Source organism: Lethenteron reissneri, chromosome 21 (genome assembly GCF_015708825.2).
Source record: "Lethenteron reissneri isolate LAM-NWPU_2019-01 chromosome 21, ASM1570882v1, whole genome shotgun sequence".
Classification (NCBI taxonomy): Eukaryota; Metazoa; Chordata; class Hyperoartia; order Petromyzontiformes; family Petromyzontidae; genus Lethenteron; species Lethenteron reissneri.
In genome coordinates this window covers 8,020,725-8,039,557 of record NC_083799.1, presented here as the reverse complement: position 1 = coordinate 8,039,557, position 18,833 = coordinate 8,020,725, and the positions used below count along the sequence as shown (strand labels likewise).

At 42.3% G+C, this 18,833-nt stretch overlaps 1 protein-coding gene across 2 annotated transcripts in view; it reads right to left on the bottom strand.

Annotated features, from left to right (window-relative positions):
- ELP2 (elongator acetyltransferase complex subunit 2) overlaps positions 1–2,894 on the bottom strand; it is a 49,173-nt gene extending 46,279 nt beyond the window's left edge. For both annotated transcript variants that reach the window (XM_061555675.1, XM_061555676.1), the window contains exons 1-2: positions 2,703–2,894; positions 70–160 (exon numbers count right to left, since the gene is read on the bottom strand). In XM_061555675.1, coding sequence (XP_061411659.1) covers positions 70–160; positions 2,703–2,834 — 223 coding nt within the window. In that variant the 5' untranslated portion in view covers positions 2,835–2,894. The remainder of the gene's footprint in view (positions 1–69; positions 161–2,702) is intronic.
- Positions 2,895–18,833: the final 15,939 nt, after the last annotated feature.

Below are 18,833 nucleotides of genomic sequence, written 5' to 3'. Positions count from 1 at the left end.
GCAATCCATTAACCGAGTAATAAGCTTGGTAAAATTTCAAGTAACTTGGTGTGAAGCAGTAAAACTTACTCAGGTCATTCTTTTGAATCCAATGTACACAATTTACTCGTTGAGTGTGCTCATTTAGAGTGCTGTAAACAAACCCTGCAGAATTTTCCTTCTGAAAACACACAAAATTAGTAATAATGTTTCGTTGTAAACAGTACCATACATGCAAAATGCATCTCAAGCTAGAAGGGAGCCAGGTGGTGAGCTGGTACCAACAAATGCCCAAGCTCTGCAGTCCTCCATATATTTCGATATTTTAAACCAATGAAAGTGAACATTACAATTCATGTGTATATTACATTGCGACTACAGTCTGCACTCTGTCGTAGTGGTACATAACAATGGGAGCATTTAAGCAATTTTCCCCGCATCAAACAGCATACGGTAACGATTATAATGACATTAAGCTGAAGCGGTTTTAAGACGAGTAGATTTGAACAACGTAAAAAAATCACAATTGCCAATTATTTACTGGGACACGAACAATTACATTAACATGTACAGCAGTTGTTCAGTGCCGTGTTGTACAAATGGAGGAGCGGTGCCCAGCCACAAGTCGCAAATTGTCATCTGTTCAGCATTGCCACGTCCAGTGCCGCATCTGAGAGGAACTTTTCCACCATGGCCTTCATTCACTCTAAGGTGAGCAACAGCCCGAGCGTGAAGTCGGTGGAGAAGCTCGTCTTCATCAAGAGCAACATTCACGCCTTCTTCGACGGCGCGGTTGAGATGATCAAAGAGGACAGCGAATCTGATTACTCTGGCGACAATTGACAACTTGACTTTCCGGATTAAAACCATGTTTTTTTTCGACACATCGTTTTTTTAACAACACCAATAACCCGATAAATTTTGCACAAAAAAAATCTATTTTTTCCACCCTTGATGTGTCGTGACAATGCCCCCACGAATAAACCAGGCCACTTACCACCACCAATATCGACTCTGTAAACATAGGTAAAATACGAAAATATGGTTGATCACATTAGCCAATGAGATACTAACCCACCTCTTAAGAATCACACTACCCAAGCACTAGCCCAGGGGTCGGCAACCCCTGCACTAGCCTTGAACAAAATGCGTTTATCGAGGACGCCTTTTCAGTGTTGGTTGCTTTTCACTTGTGTTCACATTTCAGTGTTGAGCGTGTCAAATATTTTACATTCTTTAAACATATTTTACATTTAATGACTTGAGGATTGGCACATCGGTATTTTTTGTCTAGAAATTAACTTTAGTTTCATAAGTTATTTGAGGAATACTGTCGTCAGAAGGGTTGCGATGACGTTTGATAGATTTGACAATATAGATATGGTGCATGAAAAAAAGTCTGTTTTGGATATTTTAGGCAAATCAAGAATGTTTTGCGTCATATTTATGTTCATTGGTCTGGAAGGCACGTCCACCAAGATGTTTCACTCGCACCCTTGCAAAACCGTGTACACATCTACAACGGAGCATAAGCAATGTTGACGCCTGGTTAATACTGTTCTTGGATGGCAGACTACCTGAAAGTATTGTCAGGATATTACTGTGAATTGGTAGTTGAAATCGTACTCTTAGGTTTTTTCTGTAAAGTCACGTAGGTAAAAAATAAAATTAAAAGTTAATAAAAGTAATAATGGAAATAAAATCAAATAAATCACGACGTTTCGGAGGCAACACAAGTCTCCGTCATCAGGTGGGACCGTCACAGCAAAAATTACTGCATCATTTTAGCTGTGACGGTTCCACCTGATGACGGAGAGTTGTGTTGACCCCGAAACGTCGATTTATTATTTAAATTTCATTATTACTTTTATTAACTTTTAATTTTATTTTTTCCCTACGTGACTTTACCGAAAAAACCTAAGAGTATAAATTCTTGCAGTCACGAAAGCTTTAAATCGAGAATAAGTTTATATCGGTACAGTAGTTGGATGACGGTGATGGGTGCCGTTTGTTGGGGGTTGTTTCTGAGCGGGTAATTTCTGGCGGAGGACCGAACAACCGAGTCAACCCAATCAGTGCCTCTGGATGTTGACAGCTTGACAGGTGCAGCCAACTCGACAAACGTTCTGAGTCCATTAAGAGCTACTTTAGTGGCACATTAAATATCCGACTGGTTACAATATTAGGTCAACTCAATGCATGTTAAAAGTGTTATCCTCTTGGTATGAATTTCGATTTAAAGCTTTCGTGACTGCAGGGATTCATCTTCTTGGTTCTTTCGGTAAAGAGTTTTCTCCGCGCACATGTCAAACATCCCAATGCCAGATCCTCCTGAAATTCCAGACTTCGCAACAAAACAAGTCATCTCTATTAATTTAAGCTTTTGAGAGGCAAAAGTTGTACACGATTAGTATTCAAAATGTGTTTTTTACACCATGTATTCCGTACTGGTGGTTATGAAATGTGTGATCTTGCAATGACGCTGTCCGGCCCTTTAGAAACGTGCAACTGTTACAGCAAACCGATGGCTGTGCTTGGTGAGAATAAATAACCACAACTGCAACACAAAGCCCCCGACAAAATCAATCAGCAGGAAGAATGAGCGACACAAACTCGCCCAGCGGAGACTGGAAAAATGAGGCGCAATGCCGCAAACGCAACGGCACAACACCGTAAACCTTATTTAAATGCAATCAGCGAAAGAACGAAGGAATTGCGCGAACCTGGGGCACGTAGAGTACTACAGAATTCGCCGAGCCGAAGCTCACGAGGCCGTTTCGGCCCCAGCACACCGCATGCGGTGCCCGGGTCGCGCTCGCGGCCACGTGGCTCAGCTGCACCGTGGGCGCCGCCATCTTCCAACGAAGACCGCAGACGGCGAGCCGCAGCGGACAAAAGAAAATCTGTGGGAAAAAAACGCGATTTGAAAGTCCCGTGCTGTGACGTGAGGCCAATAGTAGTCCTGTAAAAGGTTATTTAAATGCTAAAATGTCAACTGGTTTAATAACAATTCTGCAACGGACAGTGTAATGAAAAAATATAGATAAACCAAACATCAACCATTACGATATTTATTATCAAAAGGGCATTACTTATTACTTAAAACGATACATAGTTAAAATACTGCAGGCGCCATTGCATTGATACATTGGCATTGCATCATGAATGTCAATTGTGTTTATAGAACGTAATAGATATGGATAAATTATCATGTATCCGAGAAGTTGACATATTATACTCTGTGGTGAAATTATTTATTCTGACTGTTGTTGTTGTTTGACTTGCATCCCACTGGGATTTTTGCACACAGCGTACGGTGTTTTTTCTGCAATATTTTGCTGTCTTTTCTTGAATTTTCTGTTTGCACTTAGTCACATATTCACTTTAAGATGTTTGTTGTTCATGTTTTTGTTTTTTGTTTGTTGCGGTTGCACCCGATTCAAGAGCCGAATGGCTCACAGGGCTATACCTAATAAATGAATTTGAACTTGACATTTGTTTTAAATGCATTTGTAGGTAATTTCCCGTCCGTTTCAAGAGAGGCCAACCACAGCACAATTTATTGTTGCTATTTTACAGCAGTGCACAAGCACACGTAGCAACACAAATATAAACACACTAGCCTTTTGCCCGTCCAAGGACGGGTGTATTTCAGTAAATCTGAAACTTGCAAGCGAAAAGCAGACCGCGACCTGATATTCATTGCCTCAATTCGTGTGCAATTTGTAAGGCCGCGGTGACACAGACTTATTTAATTTAAAGGTTATAATCCCTTGTTCATCATGACGTCCTTTTTACTTCGATGTCTCAACAGCGTGACGGAGATCACGTGACGTGAGGGTTCTGCCTTTGTAGTGAGGGTTGTGAGTTGACGCCGAGGAGGGGGGAGGAGGTGCCTCGCCCCCCCCCCCATGTGGAGTGACGTCAGCCGCTAATTATTATGAATTGGAGGGGGTGTCCATTTGGAGGACGTCACCTGTTCATGCTTATTAATGAGGAGGGCTGTTCGATGTGGAGTGACGTCACCTGCTCATGATTATTAATGAGGGGGGAGGGGTCCATGTGAAGGACGTCACCTGTTCATGATTGTTAATGATGGGGGCTGGCCAACGTGGAGTGACGTCACACGCAGGACACATACATTCTTGGCTCATTATAGTAGTAAATTCGTCAACAACACTGCCTCTAAATTATAAATATATGAGACAACGTTTTGAGCAATGCCCCATTTGTCAAAGCAGAAAAAATGCACAAACTAAATGTGCAATGAAAAAGGGGCATTACCCCAAATGTGTTGGGTTTTTTTGTTTGAACCGGTGAAGAGGGAGAGGTTTCTTCACCAACCCGCCCCGATGGCTTCGTGAAGTATGGTCAAACATTCCCCATGACCAACAAGGCATAGGGAGGCCTTTATCCAGCTGTGGAATGGCATAGAGCTGTAACCAGTCAAGCATGGAACATTGGACCAACGTTGATCAAACGGTTTCAACCACATGCCAACGTTGGCACAACGATACTTTTGGCATGCTTACAAACATTGAATTAACATAAATACACCCTATGCTCTACTACCTATAATATCACAGCCATTTTTCAGGAGTTTGTCGGTCTTTATTGACAGATTAAATATTCACCAGTTCTGTCAAGCGTGACTATCTGGCACGAGGCTGCTGTATAAATGTAATGTTCAGTGAAACTCATGAAGGAGTCTGAAAGCCTCCATAAGGACTGATAGGTTCTCAAACTCCTCACTAAATTCTGATCAAACACCCTGGGTAATACCTAATCTTCATGATGAATAATCCATGTAGGCCATTCATGATATTCAGTACACTATGGTATTACATTCATCTTGTCTGAAAATGTTTTGTCCGTAAAATGTGTGATCTCTTTCAAACCAAAATCATGTTGAGCATCACAATACTCAATACGATTGTCAAAATGTATATTTTCATACATAGGAGTGTTCTATTTAAAAACAAGCTTAGGTGTATACTGTATGCATGTGCAGACGAGAGATATACGTGGTGCGCGCCGTTAAGCGGGTGCACCCGAAGTCGAATAGGTGGGTAAGCTGTGACCGGAGGTTGGTGTCGAAGAGATGGGGGGTGATGATAAGGGATTAATGGGGCAACTGGTGCCGGCCTGGCGGCAGCTTGAGAGGGAGCACGTGAGGACTCGGAATGAGGGGGGATATATAAGGGGAGTGTGCGTAAGCGGAGGTGGTTGTTGCCCGGGCAGAGGCGTAGCTAAGGGGGGGCAGGGGGGTATATGTGTCCCCGGGCGCCAAGGAAAAGGGGCGCCAAAATGAGGCTTACAATGTTACATTATAACTTATTGCGGCGGGCGCGGCAGCCTGAAACTACTGCACAAATCTACACCTCAACCTAAAAGTTTATATATCCCGCCACACACAGCCTACATGTCATGTAATTACATTTTGGTATGTGATTAAACGGGGGGGGGGGGGGGGGGGGGCGCCAATTTTATAGTTCGTCCCCGGGCGCAAAATATCGTAGCTACGCCACTGTGCCCGGGAACCAAGAGTGAAGACATCTCGCCACTGCCGCTCCAGCCGTCAACAGTACCTCAACCCTCACGCCGTTGCCAGGCGGGTGTTGGCTGAACCCCCCGCCCGGAACAAATGTGTGAGCGGGTATGAGGGAGCGTAGGTGAGGACAGCGGTGGAGATGCAGAGTTGCTGAGTGCGAAGCTGCTGTGTGCAGAGTCGTTGAGTGCGAAGTCGCTGTGTGCGGAATCGCTGAGTGCGAAGACGCTGTGTGCAGAGTCGCTGAGAGCTGCTGTGTGCGGAGTCGCTGAGTTCAAGATAAGTGAGGTGCAGAATAGATAAGAGCGGGGAGAAGTCAAGTATATATGACCTACAGATAGGAGTGCCTATAACTGGCGCAAGAACAGGTGAAATAAAGTGTTAGCAGGTGACTTGTTACAACATGTCGGTGTGAGTATTTTTTTAAGACACTACACATGCATCAGTTGACCGTGTGCACAGGTGGAGGGGTGGTGCATGTGTTTAGTGCACTCTGCTGTGAACCGAGATATCCGAGTTTGATTCCCGACCATGGCTAACATCAGTGGTGAGTGATATCAGAATCGGCCATTCATGGAGCCAACCCTCACTGACCAGTATGAAGTATGGTCAAACAGTCCCCATGACCAATATGATGTGGAGAAGCCTTCACCCAGCAGTAGATGTTTTGTATGAAAAGTTACACACATAGATGTTTTGATCCGTGTTATATGGTGGATTACCATGACCAGATCTGTCAGCAACGATGTTGCTTTTAATCCTATATTTCTGAGGAGCCCTGGGTAATTTCCACCTGGGCTGGCAGCTTTCTGATTCGTGGTGGCCTATATGCCACGTTTATTCTCTTCAGCATAAATAGGGCATATATAGAGGGATGACGCTGGGCTCTGCTGTAATTTTACGAGATATTTCTTCTGGACCTCCAATCTGGTGCATCTGTCTGACAGGGTTTTTGATGTATGCAGGAGGTGTGAAGCAACAGAGTTTGCAGACACCTTTACTGTGTGGCTATTTGTGGGTCCGATGACCCTCAGATTCTGCAGTAATGCCTGGGCTTGTGGCTGAAGTATGTAAATTCTAAAGGCTCTATATTCTTGTGCCACCTTTCCAACCAGGCAGAGTATAATTACCCTATTATGCGGCCCGCATACTTCACTAATTGGCACCTAAAGGCAAACACTTCCAAGAGCATAGTATAGTTGCAATCCATAGAGCATCGACTGGTGCCTTGGATTGGTTGAAGGAACTTAACATTCAACTATGACATCTACACACACTGTTACTTATGTAATGTAGGAATTACGGCGGGAGACGACTTGACGGGTAGCACACTTTTATTAACACCAACTTCACTCCACTAACACGTGTGGCCAACTGCAGCCTACGCTACGCGGTTCCCCCGGCTACACACACACGGGCTCTCCCGCCCCGTAGCTTCCAGGGAACCCACCCCGGCTGGGGTATGGGTCCCGACCACTGGGTCCCACAGCCTCGCCCTCACAAGGCCGTCAGGCCGCGGGTCCCACGGTCTCGCCTCTGAGCCACACAGGGTCCCGGCCCTTACAAGGACAGCGGGACTAGGGGTCTCAGGGCCCTATCTCTTCCAACTCCGTCTTCGATCTTCACTGGTTACCAACTCCCCAAGCGCCCCCGCGCATCGCCTTTTATAGTCCTCCGCTCCCGGGGAGACGGAGCCTATGCGGACCTCGATGTGAGCACCCACCCTAGTTGACCAATCACCACGCGCTGCCACACGATCCTTTTTCCCAGCTTGTGTCAGCGCACACAACCACTCACCACGCGCTGCCACACGATCCATCACTGTCAGCGCGCGTCACCACTATACCACGCGATGTAGCCACACCCGACGCGCTCTCGCACGATCCCCCCTTGTCAGCGCGTACCGTCACTACACTTACATGCCATACAAAAGAAGAAGATTATGTGGTGCCTATGTCCAGGTTGCCAGTCTCTTCATACTTCTTCAGGAGTGTTTCCGATTATAGAAGCCAACAGGAGGTGTAAGTCTTCCTGAATGATAATATTTCAGGAGGCTAGCCTTGGTTGTAAGGATAGTGGATAGATAACCTTTGTAGTGGTGGCAACTCAATATAAGTTAGAGAAAATGACCTGTAGATTATTTCAATAAGATCTTAACTGGGTGGATAGTCACAGAACTTAATGAGGACAAAGACTATCTGTTGTTTTACTTTACCGTCACGATGAACTCTCTGACCGATAATGACAAAAGGGTTGTCAGTCATAATCTACAACAGATAGGCGCAACGTCTTTGAATAACTCCTTGGATTACTGCAAGTCATTTGCAATACAGTACAACAATAGACTAAATAAATAAACACTCATTCTGTACATCATACAGGAACACAAGATGATGTTGTGGCATCATGCCAGGGTTAACAGCAAAGAACTGAATGACCAACATTGTGGAACGAACTGGCTGTTCTGCACAAAGCAAATCTAAGGCTGGATACGGACAATACTAAATAGAGGAAGACAGAGACAACAGCAGTGACACCACAACGACCACAAAGTCATGGGACATAATGACATGACATGAAGTGTTATATATAGATTTTTTTTTATCTGACACTCTAAAATCGTTATTGGTATATTGGTTTTAATGAGAGAAAATAAGTTGGGATGACCTCTCAACCCATGTTCGTCGTTGTGGTTGTTTGACCATACCCTACCATGCCGGTCAGTGCAGGTTGGTGATGGGTGGATGAGGGGGGTGAGGGTCGCAGGTCCAGTTCACTCAGCAAACATTTTAACCATGCCACTGCTCCACTGTTTTGGCTTAGTATCAATTCTCTCACATGTATGTATTTTGAACTTATTTCGCACTGTAACGTAGCCAACCGTGCAACCAAGGAGATTGCTACAGATTTTTGTTGTTGCAACTACTAAATATTTGTCATTACAGCATTCGGTCTGTTGCAGAAACTTTAATCAAAGTTAAACACATTTGCAAATAATCTATTGCTGGGAACACCCAAGGCCCCTTTGTGTGTTCAAGCTGTGAGTTAAACATTGATAAATCACTGTGTAACAAATGTATACATTTTTTGTTCCTGGGTAGGAAGTGTTATTTCCTAATTGCTTATGCCTCAAAAGTACATAAAATTACTATTATTCCCCACAAACTTTGCTTTTATGACCAGGACAGTGATGTTTTGAAATGTACCTATTTTCAATGAGAAAACGTGTGCATTTGTGTCATTCCTTCACATAAAGTCCTGGTCACAAAAGCAAAGTTTGTGGGGAATAATAGCAATTTTATATACTTTTGAGGCATAAGCAATTAGAAAATAACACTTACTACCCAGGAGCAAAAATCGTGTCACATAGTGATACAGGATTTTTCAGTGAGATCGCGTAAATATTTTAATGTGTCGTTAAATCCTTCACTACGCAACACAGCCAACTAGTAAGGTTTGTCACGTAAACAGAACATGCCAATTCGTTACTGGTACAGCACACCGGTGTGTTGGAGAGCAAAGCCACAACATTTATAATCTGAGTACGACGTTTCGCCAGTAATTACAACTAGCTTCATCAGGCGACAGTCAGATTTGTGGAGAAATCCTCCTATTTCGTTCCTTAAATATAGGGGTAGATGTGATGGAATCACTTGTGTGCCCTTCTTGCGCGAAGTGGGGGAGGGATTAATGAATGCATTTAAATGACAATAGGTATCCATTGGCGGTTGGGTTATGTACAAGTATATGGTAAGCAACGTACATTATGCATGCACATTATGCAAGCGCATTATTGTTCTTGTACCCCCTCCGTGTTAAACTGAGTTAAACATTGGTTGAACTTGCTCACATATACTGTAGAAACGCCACAGTACATCGCTGCATCTTGCTGTTCATTACTTTAACATGTATTATTTTTAAACAATAGAATTGCTGCTGAATGCAACTTAATGAATATGAAAATTCTTAGCACTATATTGTTAAGTTGTGAATATGGCAGTGTACCATATCTGCAGTTTATTAGGGCTGTTAGTCTCACAACTGACATCAGCAAGAGAAGTCGTAAAACGTGTCATTGAGTTTAGTTTTAAATGTCCTTGCCCTCTTACTATCTCCAGAAGGTCCAATAGTCCAAGCCTTGTTGAAGATAATCTTAAGTTTCCTCTGATCTCCGTACATGTCATTGCTACCATTTAACTCGTGCTTAAGTTCAAAATATATAATTTAACTGTATTTAAAATGTTATTCTTTGTTGCAAAAAAAGTCTTAAGAAAATACAAGACAAAACAGTATTACGCATGCATAAAAAGTATCGTGTGAAAAGTTAGAGTTTTGTATCCAGTGCTTTGTTAAGACATTGTTCACAATTATGCTATAGTGGGGTTCAGTGGCGGCTCCTGCAAAATCTCTCAGGGGGGCAAATGTCTGGATGATTGATAAGGATAAGGTCCACCCATGCAATGGACAAATTAACAGCTTAAGCATGTAAAGGCAACTTCACTTCGTTAATATTAATGAAAAATAAAGTGACTCTTACAATACATCTTGTTTGTTTCTATACTAACTATTATTACAATCCACTCAGTTTCTTTTATTAAAGATTCCACTAGGTGGCGACAAATAATATCGTTGACTGAAACGTGCTTACGTATGATGACGTAAGCACGTTAGTGCGAGCCCTCCCGGAAGCCATAGAGAATGCATTGCAGCGCCGCCGTTCGAAAAAAAACATCTTTGAATGTAAGTCTATGGGAACACTCTGGGCGATTCTCAGCCGGAGTGAAATCGCCCAAAAAGAGGCGGTACTCCACAGAACGTGACATGACGCTGATTGGACTATATCCAGAGGCACAGTAACGGCTAGCATGATTCTGTGGTTGAATGAGATTGGTGGTGCGTCGCCCAATCGCCCTAATGAAGAAACCGCCCCTGGTGGGGTTTCTTTAGTCCACTGGTCTTCGCGTCCATTGGGGCGCTGCCTCCAAGTTATGTTTTGCTCTATCCTTCTTCCCTCATGAATTTCCACCCCTCCTTGGTCCATTCTTTGATATTGCTAGCTTGGCTGATGCGCGATTCTGCCATCTTCTCTAAGAGCATTGGTTCGCATCCTCTCTGCAACCCACGGCCACTTGCAGCCTTCCAAAAACATTTCACAGACCACGATTCAATAAAAACGATGGTGTTTTGTGAGAAAATAAATCTCGTCTGCAACACTTCTGCGAATCACTTCCCACAGACTTGCGGACCAGAGGTAAAGGAATTATCACTGCTCTAAAGCCTTCTATTCATCCTTCCAACTCCATGCTCCTCATCCTTTTCACGTCCCTATACTGACATGACATCGTGGTGCACGTCAATTATGCAGCACTTTGGAGGTGGGGGTGGTGAATCACGCAGATTTAATCATGTACATAAGCCATCCAACTGAAGGGTTACTATGTAGAAAGTCTGTGGCAGCACAGCAAATAGATGGCGTAATTTAAATATTCTCAAAAAATTTTCCCGTAATAAAACCACTGTTATGTTTCTTTCATCGGCCTCAGAGGGATGAAAGACTGTCAATCCATGATCGGGATTTGTACTAGCAACCTAAGGATTGTAAGATATATATTCTAACACTGCACCACCTGACTACATCCCTAATGCAACTTAAAAAAATTCGTATAACTTTTATAAAATATACACACAATTTATGTTACATGTGTAGTGTCCTTCTTCCTCCCGGAGTGTGTGTGCGTGTGGTGTGCGGCGCACACACTCAGTCGGAGATGAGGTAGTTACAGGAGGCACCGTCTCTCTCTTTATTTATCCGTTCACACCAACTCCAGCCTCCTGTCTCTCAACCATGCTGCCGTACAGCCCAGCCTAGACACAACCCTGCTCGCATTGCACCGACAGCGTCGACCGAGACAGCCATCTACTGTCCAGCCGCGCAATGATCGGGCGAAGGCAGCGGCGACGAAGGCGGCGACGATGACAGCGATGACGAAACGAGTCCACTCCCAGAACCGGCAGCCCGGAGTTCTCGCTCTCCGCTGCTTTTATTCTATTCGGCATGGCCCTAGCCGCACCTCCCTTCTCAAACCCACCTGAGGGTTCCAGGGGCCTCCCTATGAGGTCTTCCGTGACCCTTGCCCCAGTTCCTCCGCCCTGCCGGCATACCCGTGTATATGCTCAACGGCATGTGCGCTGCTAACCGTCCACCGCAGTTGCCGCTGCTAGACAGCAGTCGGCGCTGCGTCACTACACATGTATAGTAAATGTATCGGTTTGATAAAACAAAAGCATGTTTAAATGGGAACGCAATGGACAATGTCAAAATGCAATATGCTGAATTGCACATTTTGATTGAAAAAAATATAAGCTTATGTGTTAAACAAAAAAAAGTGTGAATACAGAGCTTAGTAGCTGTGTCCATAATACGAGGGTGGGGGGATTCATCGGGTTTTCACATCACACAATGAGGATTTATAAACAGCGCCATTCAAATAAGATATTTGGCACGTGATTGTGACTGGCACACTTGGTCCATGTTAAGGATTGGCTGACTAGGCATATGTTGTTTTCTGGGAGCAGATCCAACACACGTTTGTGGCAGTCTGATCGGAGAGAGAGGGGGAAGTCTCTTCGTGTGGACTCGACACATGTTCATGGAAGGTACATTCGGATCATGTACATTTAGCGCATACGTACAGTGTGGTATAATAAAACAATAGTCGATTAGCATTTTCACGGAGAATAGAGAGAAAAAATCTGGAAACAAAAATGTGCGAATACAAAATAGAGAGATTCAGTGACAAAGGGAAAAAAAAAATCTCGCTTGTTATTGGAGCCGATATGCATGCATCTGTTGTCAGTTTTCCAATTGCAGTATTGTGCAATATGTGTACAAGGGTGATGTTTTTACCAGTGATCACTGTTTTGCAAAACGTGTTATCAGTTAACTTTTAATCTTCTTGTTGGTAATTGAAAAGGGACCCTGGGTATGAAAAGCAATACATTCTATGTATTATGGGCAGCTTACATTTATACATAAAAAAAACTATTTAGGATTTCAATCCAATCAAAATAAAATACAGCAGAAGTCAAATGATCAAAGTAACGGATTATTGGTGGTTCATGACTGCTCCCGTAATCCGCGGCAGATTAAAACGTTTTGCGGACTATGAACCACAATTTGCAGATGTGCAGGGAAATGCGGAGGCAAGGCATTTTTTTTTGGGATGTTTATTTGAAAAGATTTTAGATTATTTTACTGAGATATCGAGTAAAAGAAGGAAAAAAATATTTGAACATAGACATGTGTCAGAATTGCGTAATTGAAGTCTGGAAAAAAAACTGGTAACCTCATTTCATTCGTGCGGGCTGGATATGTTCAGGTATCACGAAAAACTATTTCAGGTATTACCGTTCAAGTTAACCATGGCAAGGAACCAAACTCATATCACTTGTGGCACGTTTGTTAGCAATGCCATATTACCTATTAATACACATTTAAAGACTCGTGAGAAGTGCGAGTGTAGGAATCTAGCAGGAAATTGTATCATCCATTGCATATGCAGCTATTATTTGAGTTTCTCTGTATTTTTCAGGAAACGAATTGCTTTAGAACTGCTTTTTGATGTTTATTTTGTTGTCCCTCTCCTCCGCACCTCCATTTAGCATGGTTGGCTGCGTATGGTGCGAAATAAGTTGAACATACATTCATATTTTGTTGTACTGTATTCTGAAACATGTATCAATTTATTTAATGATGTTTAAGTTAAATAAATGAATAGTTCGCAGCTTCACAGATATTGTAATTAATATATACAGTACTGTACTCATTTGTTTGTACTGTACAAACATGTTCGTCACTTTATAAATGCATTTGAAAGAAAATAATCCACATTTGTTTCACTTTGGAGCTCCCTTTGTCCCAAAGTCTCTGCAGCTTATGATTGTGCACCATTGAGTGGTGATTGGTCAGCATTTATGAGGGTTACTGTGGTGCAACCATCACAGTAACTTATCAATGATGTATTGTGCCATTTGTGTACATTTCCCAACTCAACAGCACTGCCCTACCGCGATCGCAAATACCTTGATAAAAAATGTTTAATTTAAATCAGCTTATCAAGTTAAACTGAAATAAACTATACAGCCACCACTGTTAACACCAGCAAATAATTGTATTACTGCCATGTATTGTAAGATTATCAAACCGAGATTACAAAATAACACCTTTATCTCAAGAGGAAAGGGGATATTGAGACAAAAGTTCATTTCGTTTGTCCAGCTCACTCTCCTTTGCCCATCGGCGGAGTTTGCAGAGGGGGGCACAGGAAGGGGGGCAACACCCCGCCCAAACTAGTTACTTTCATTAATTTATTTTCAGTAGTTTACAAAAATAGAAATTATATGCACCCGAGATTCCTAATGTGAGGGACACAACGCACCTCCCCCCCCCCCTTGGTCTGTCTTCAATAACTGCCATAGGTATATATACTCTGGCGTGTTTTCCAATTGTATCCCTTCAACAGAAGGATCTTGTCCCATTCTTCTTCATGGAAGGTGATCGTGTAGCCGACAACATCGATGGTGTGATGGCAGCCCTCAACATAATTTATGATCCAGATTAGTGGAGACTGTTCATTGATTAATCGAAGATGAGTCTTAAAGCTGTTTTTCTGCATAATGGCAATGTTTTGCCATCAATTCCAAGTAGGTCATGCAGTCCATATGAAGGAAACCTATGACAACATGAAACAACTTTTGAGGTGCATAAACTATGACCAACATCAGTGGCAGCTTTGTGGCAATTTGCTTTCTTGCTTGGTCTGCAGACTGGATACACAAAGTAATGCTATTTTCTCTGCGAATGGGATAGTTGTGCGAGAGATTCCCACCACATCATGATAGATTGGCCACTCTGACAGTCATTGTAGCCTGGGAGGAAAAGTGTTGAGCATCCACCACTTGTTGAATCAAGGAAAATTTTGTTACCACCCTTACACATGAAGCTGGGTCTGATGAAGACCTTTGTCAAAGCCATGGACAAAACACAAGCATCTTTCAAGTACCTCCGTGGAAAATGTCCATGGTTAAGTAAAGCTAAGATAAAGGAAGGTGTCTTTTTTGGTCCTCAGATTCGTGAACTTCTTCGAGATTATGTATTTGACAGTGCACTGCATGACAAGGATAAAACGGTATGGAACGCCTTCCAGTTAGTGGCAACACATTTTCTCGGAAACAAGGCAGACAACTACAGGAAGTTAGTGTAAAACCTCCTCAAGGCATACAAAAGCCTTGGTTGCAACATGTCACTAAAGATACATTTTTTGCACTCCCATCTAGATGTTTTCCCAGTGAGCGACGAGCATGATGAGCGATTTCACCAGGACATTGCAACAATGGAGAAAAGCTATCAAGGCAAATGGAGCCCATCAATGCTTGCAGACTATTGCTGGACAGTGACAAGAGATGCTCCATTTAATGAATACAAGAGACAAGCTAAGAAGCGCCGAGTATACACTGAATAAGGACTGAACTATGTACTTATATATACATAATAGTGGTTTGTCTTTTGTTTAATAATACATTTTATTTATATAACCCTTTTGATGATTTTTAAAGTATTACATGAACAGGACAGGTGACATGTTATCATGTAAAGCAACCATGAACACATGAAAAGACAAAGGTTTACAATTTATGAGTAAAACTATTCTATCTACACAATATACATAGACGTAAAATGTTAAAACTTAAATATCTTGGAACAGTAGCCAATCAGTTGCTTTAATTGTCATATTTGAATTCAGCACATCAAAATCCATAATAAACAGCACATTTCATCTTTGAAGCAGACGACAAAAAAAATTGTACACCAGTTTAATAGATCAACGAAGTAGCTTATCATGTGGAAATATATAGCAGCCAAATACTCTAAACGCATGTTGATTCTAAATGTAGAGCAAAAAAGCGGAAACCCCAGATAAAAATCTACGTCACCACGGGGAGAACACACAAACTCCAAATATATAGCAGGTTTCAGGATCGGGATGGAACCTGCAACCTCATGTATACCAGGCAAGATAGTTAACAAGTTGGCCTCAGGGTTGAGAGGTATTTAAAGACGAATCTGAAGGGGGAAAAAGGGACTTGAAGGTTGGGCTGGTAGGTCCTCTGCACTTGTCTTATTATGCCCGAATGGAAATAAAGCTTTTGAGGGTTTATCAGTCTTATGTCTTTGGTTCCTCGAGTCCCTGGTTTGAGTGTTTTTAGAGTAGTGGCTGCAAATGTACCCAGCTCCAGAATGACCCCAGTTGACCAGTCATGGCAATTCACAGGTAACTCTTTGCATCATCGGAATACCAGAAAAAAAGCAGTAAACTTAGTTACTTCACCTGTCCTGAAACAAATTGTTTTATATTCTGCTAACATGACTGACAGATAACACCATGTGCGTCTGTAGGTGTTAATAAGTAATCTGAAATGTAATGGGACGACAGAGGCCATTGGTGGGTTCTTTAGGGGTTGAGTATAGATAAATATTTACAAAGGGTGTTTAGGCATGCAAGGTGGAGTCTCAATAGGAGTGTGGTGAGATATGTGCGGCAATTGTTTTTTTGACTTTCCAAAACTATTTTTTATTTAACCATATAAGGCCCACTGAGCTATATAACTATTTTTTTAGAAGCGACCTGGCCACAAATGATAGCTCAACAAAGTGGCTTATCATGTGGAAATTGTTTCTAAATATGGAGAGAAAAACCGGAGGACCCGGAGAAAAATCCACGTGACCATGGGGAGAACATGCAAACTCCAAATATGCAGGTGTCAGGGTCGGGATCGAACTCATAACCTCCTGTATACCCGGTAAGGTAGTTAACATCTTCCCACCGTGACGCTATTACTGGTGCATAGACCTCCACGACAGAGAGCTCTAGAGAGCCCCTCTATAGTGTAAATAGCCAACTCTTCCACACTGACCAGAAATTTGTTCAGAGACGGAAATACCCACACCTTACCCACAATACACAGAATCAGATTATGCATTTATACTGCAGGAGGAATCCGATGAGCCATACAGTTCTTATTCACAGATGTCCAGTCGGGGCAGGTCAGAACGTTATAACACACGACCAGCTGATGAACTAACTTATAATTATTTCATATGGCTGACACATAAACTAAACAATTAGATGTTCAATTTGAGGGCAGCTAGCGACTTAATTTCATTGTCTTGAGTGTTTGTGGAGTATTGGCGTGCCTCGTTCCAACTTGTATTCAGGACAGTGCACCATTGTGTGTTATCTTAGCAGGTTTAGGTAACCATGTTCGCCGGCAGAAGTATACTTGATTTTCCATATGTGCGTGAAGTATCAACATCTCCCTTGGCCTGTAGGGATATTCGGTAGTCCTGAGAGTCAGGGTAACGGCATGAACTGTAGGGCTCCAGAAAATATGGACATTCCGTTTAAGCTACATGTATATAAGTTAGATATGGAAATTTCTCACCGGGATATGAGTACAGTGCTCCATACAGAAATATGCCAATGCGATTGAAGAAATCGCAGTGCCTAAGCATCTGCTCGCCAACTCGGGCCGGCCTGTTTTTGGACGTGTCTTCGTTTTTCAGTGACCCTCTTTTTCAGATGGTCTTGGAAGGTGCACGTGCCACAGCAAGATACGTTCCGTTCGATATGGGAACTTCTGTTTGTCTAAATGAAATGCGGACGTCGCATCATTTTCGGGTTTGGCTTTAGGTGCCACCTCTGAAAATATTCCGCCATGATGTTTCGATCTGATGCGAAGGTTGCTTCAACTTTGGTTGTGGTGCGAGCTTGAGTATGTACATAGGGTCAGGTCGTCCGCTTATGAACATTTCCTGAAAGCTAAAGCAGGCATGTGTAGACGTTTAAAAGTGTCGGGGCAAGCAATGAGCGCTGGAGGAGCCTATTATTTAGGACTTGGGGCGAATTAACTTTGTTGCATAGGTGGACGTGGATTCTTCGGAGGATGGATTAATGTTTGTGTACTCATACTGCTGGTTTAACAGCAGTATGAGTACACCAAAGAGGGTTATGGATTGTTTAAAAACAGTAATTCTTTGGTATCCTATAATCTTGGGTTCCATCTGTCTTCCATTTACACTTGCCACTCTATCTCCCACGGTTAATAATAAGTGTCAATATGAAACTAAATTCTAAAGCACCTGCATTCGTGGTTTTATTTAAATTGGGGAAAATCCCTAGCTTTCCGAACGATTACATTTATTTTTATTTGTATCAATTTCGATAGATTCTCTAATTAGTCTTGACCAGGCGTAACTAGTTTTGCACAGAATTTCAGCATTATCAAAATCAATTGAGTGTCCTTGTTGGCACGCTTGTTCTGCCAATACCGACAGTTGTGTTTGGGAGTATTTAATATGCTTTTGTTGTTCTTTTAGTCTCGTGCTGATCATTCGTCCTGTCTGCCCAACATTAATTGCTGTTGTTTCCACAACAGCAATTATTGCTGTTGTTTCCACAACAACAATTAATCCGGTACACACCTTCTGTTGTTAGCTTCGGTAATAGATCTTTATTACCAGATATTAATGTTTATTTGATGTACCGTGGCAAATCTGACTCGGATGTTCTGTTTTTCCAAATATCTGGCTAGTTTATCAGTTACTCCCACAATGTACGGTATTTTAATAGTTGTAATTACTTGGTAAGTTTCAACGCTCGTGTTATTTGATTTGGTTTTAGCATTTAGTGCCCTGTTGATTTGTGTATCATTCTAACCGTTCAATTTAACATGTTTAATTTCACTTCTCAGACTATCACCATCTGACACTTTCTTAGCCCGATGTATGAGCGTTTTGATGAGAGAGGATTTATGTGTGGGGTGATAGTGGGACTGCATTCAGAGTGGCCTTAGTATGCGTTTTGTTTCAGTAAACGCTGTGTATTATCTTACCATTTCGATCACGCCCGAGCAGAATATCCAGTAATGGGAGAGTTATGTCAGCTTCAACTTTCATGGTAAACTGGATGGAAGGGTTTTGCGAGTTGAGATTATTTAGAAATTCGTTAAGGGTATCTTTGCTGTGTGGCCAGACCACCAATGTGCCATCCACATATCTAAACCAAGCAGAGAGTTTTAGTGTGCCTGAAGCTATTTCTTTTGCTTATTTAGACCAAAACTGTTGCGAATACCATTTTGATTGGGTCGTTTAATTTTAAAGAATCCTCACACTTTTAAACATACCAAAGTTTTATTGTCAAAGTGTTAATATTTTTCAAAATCCTCTCGTGACTGGCGAGCAATTTCA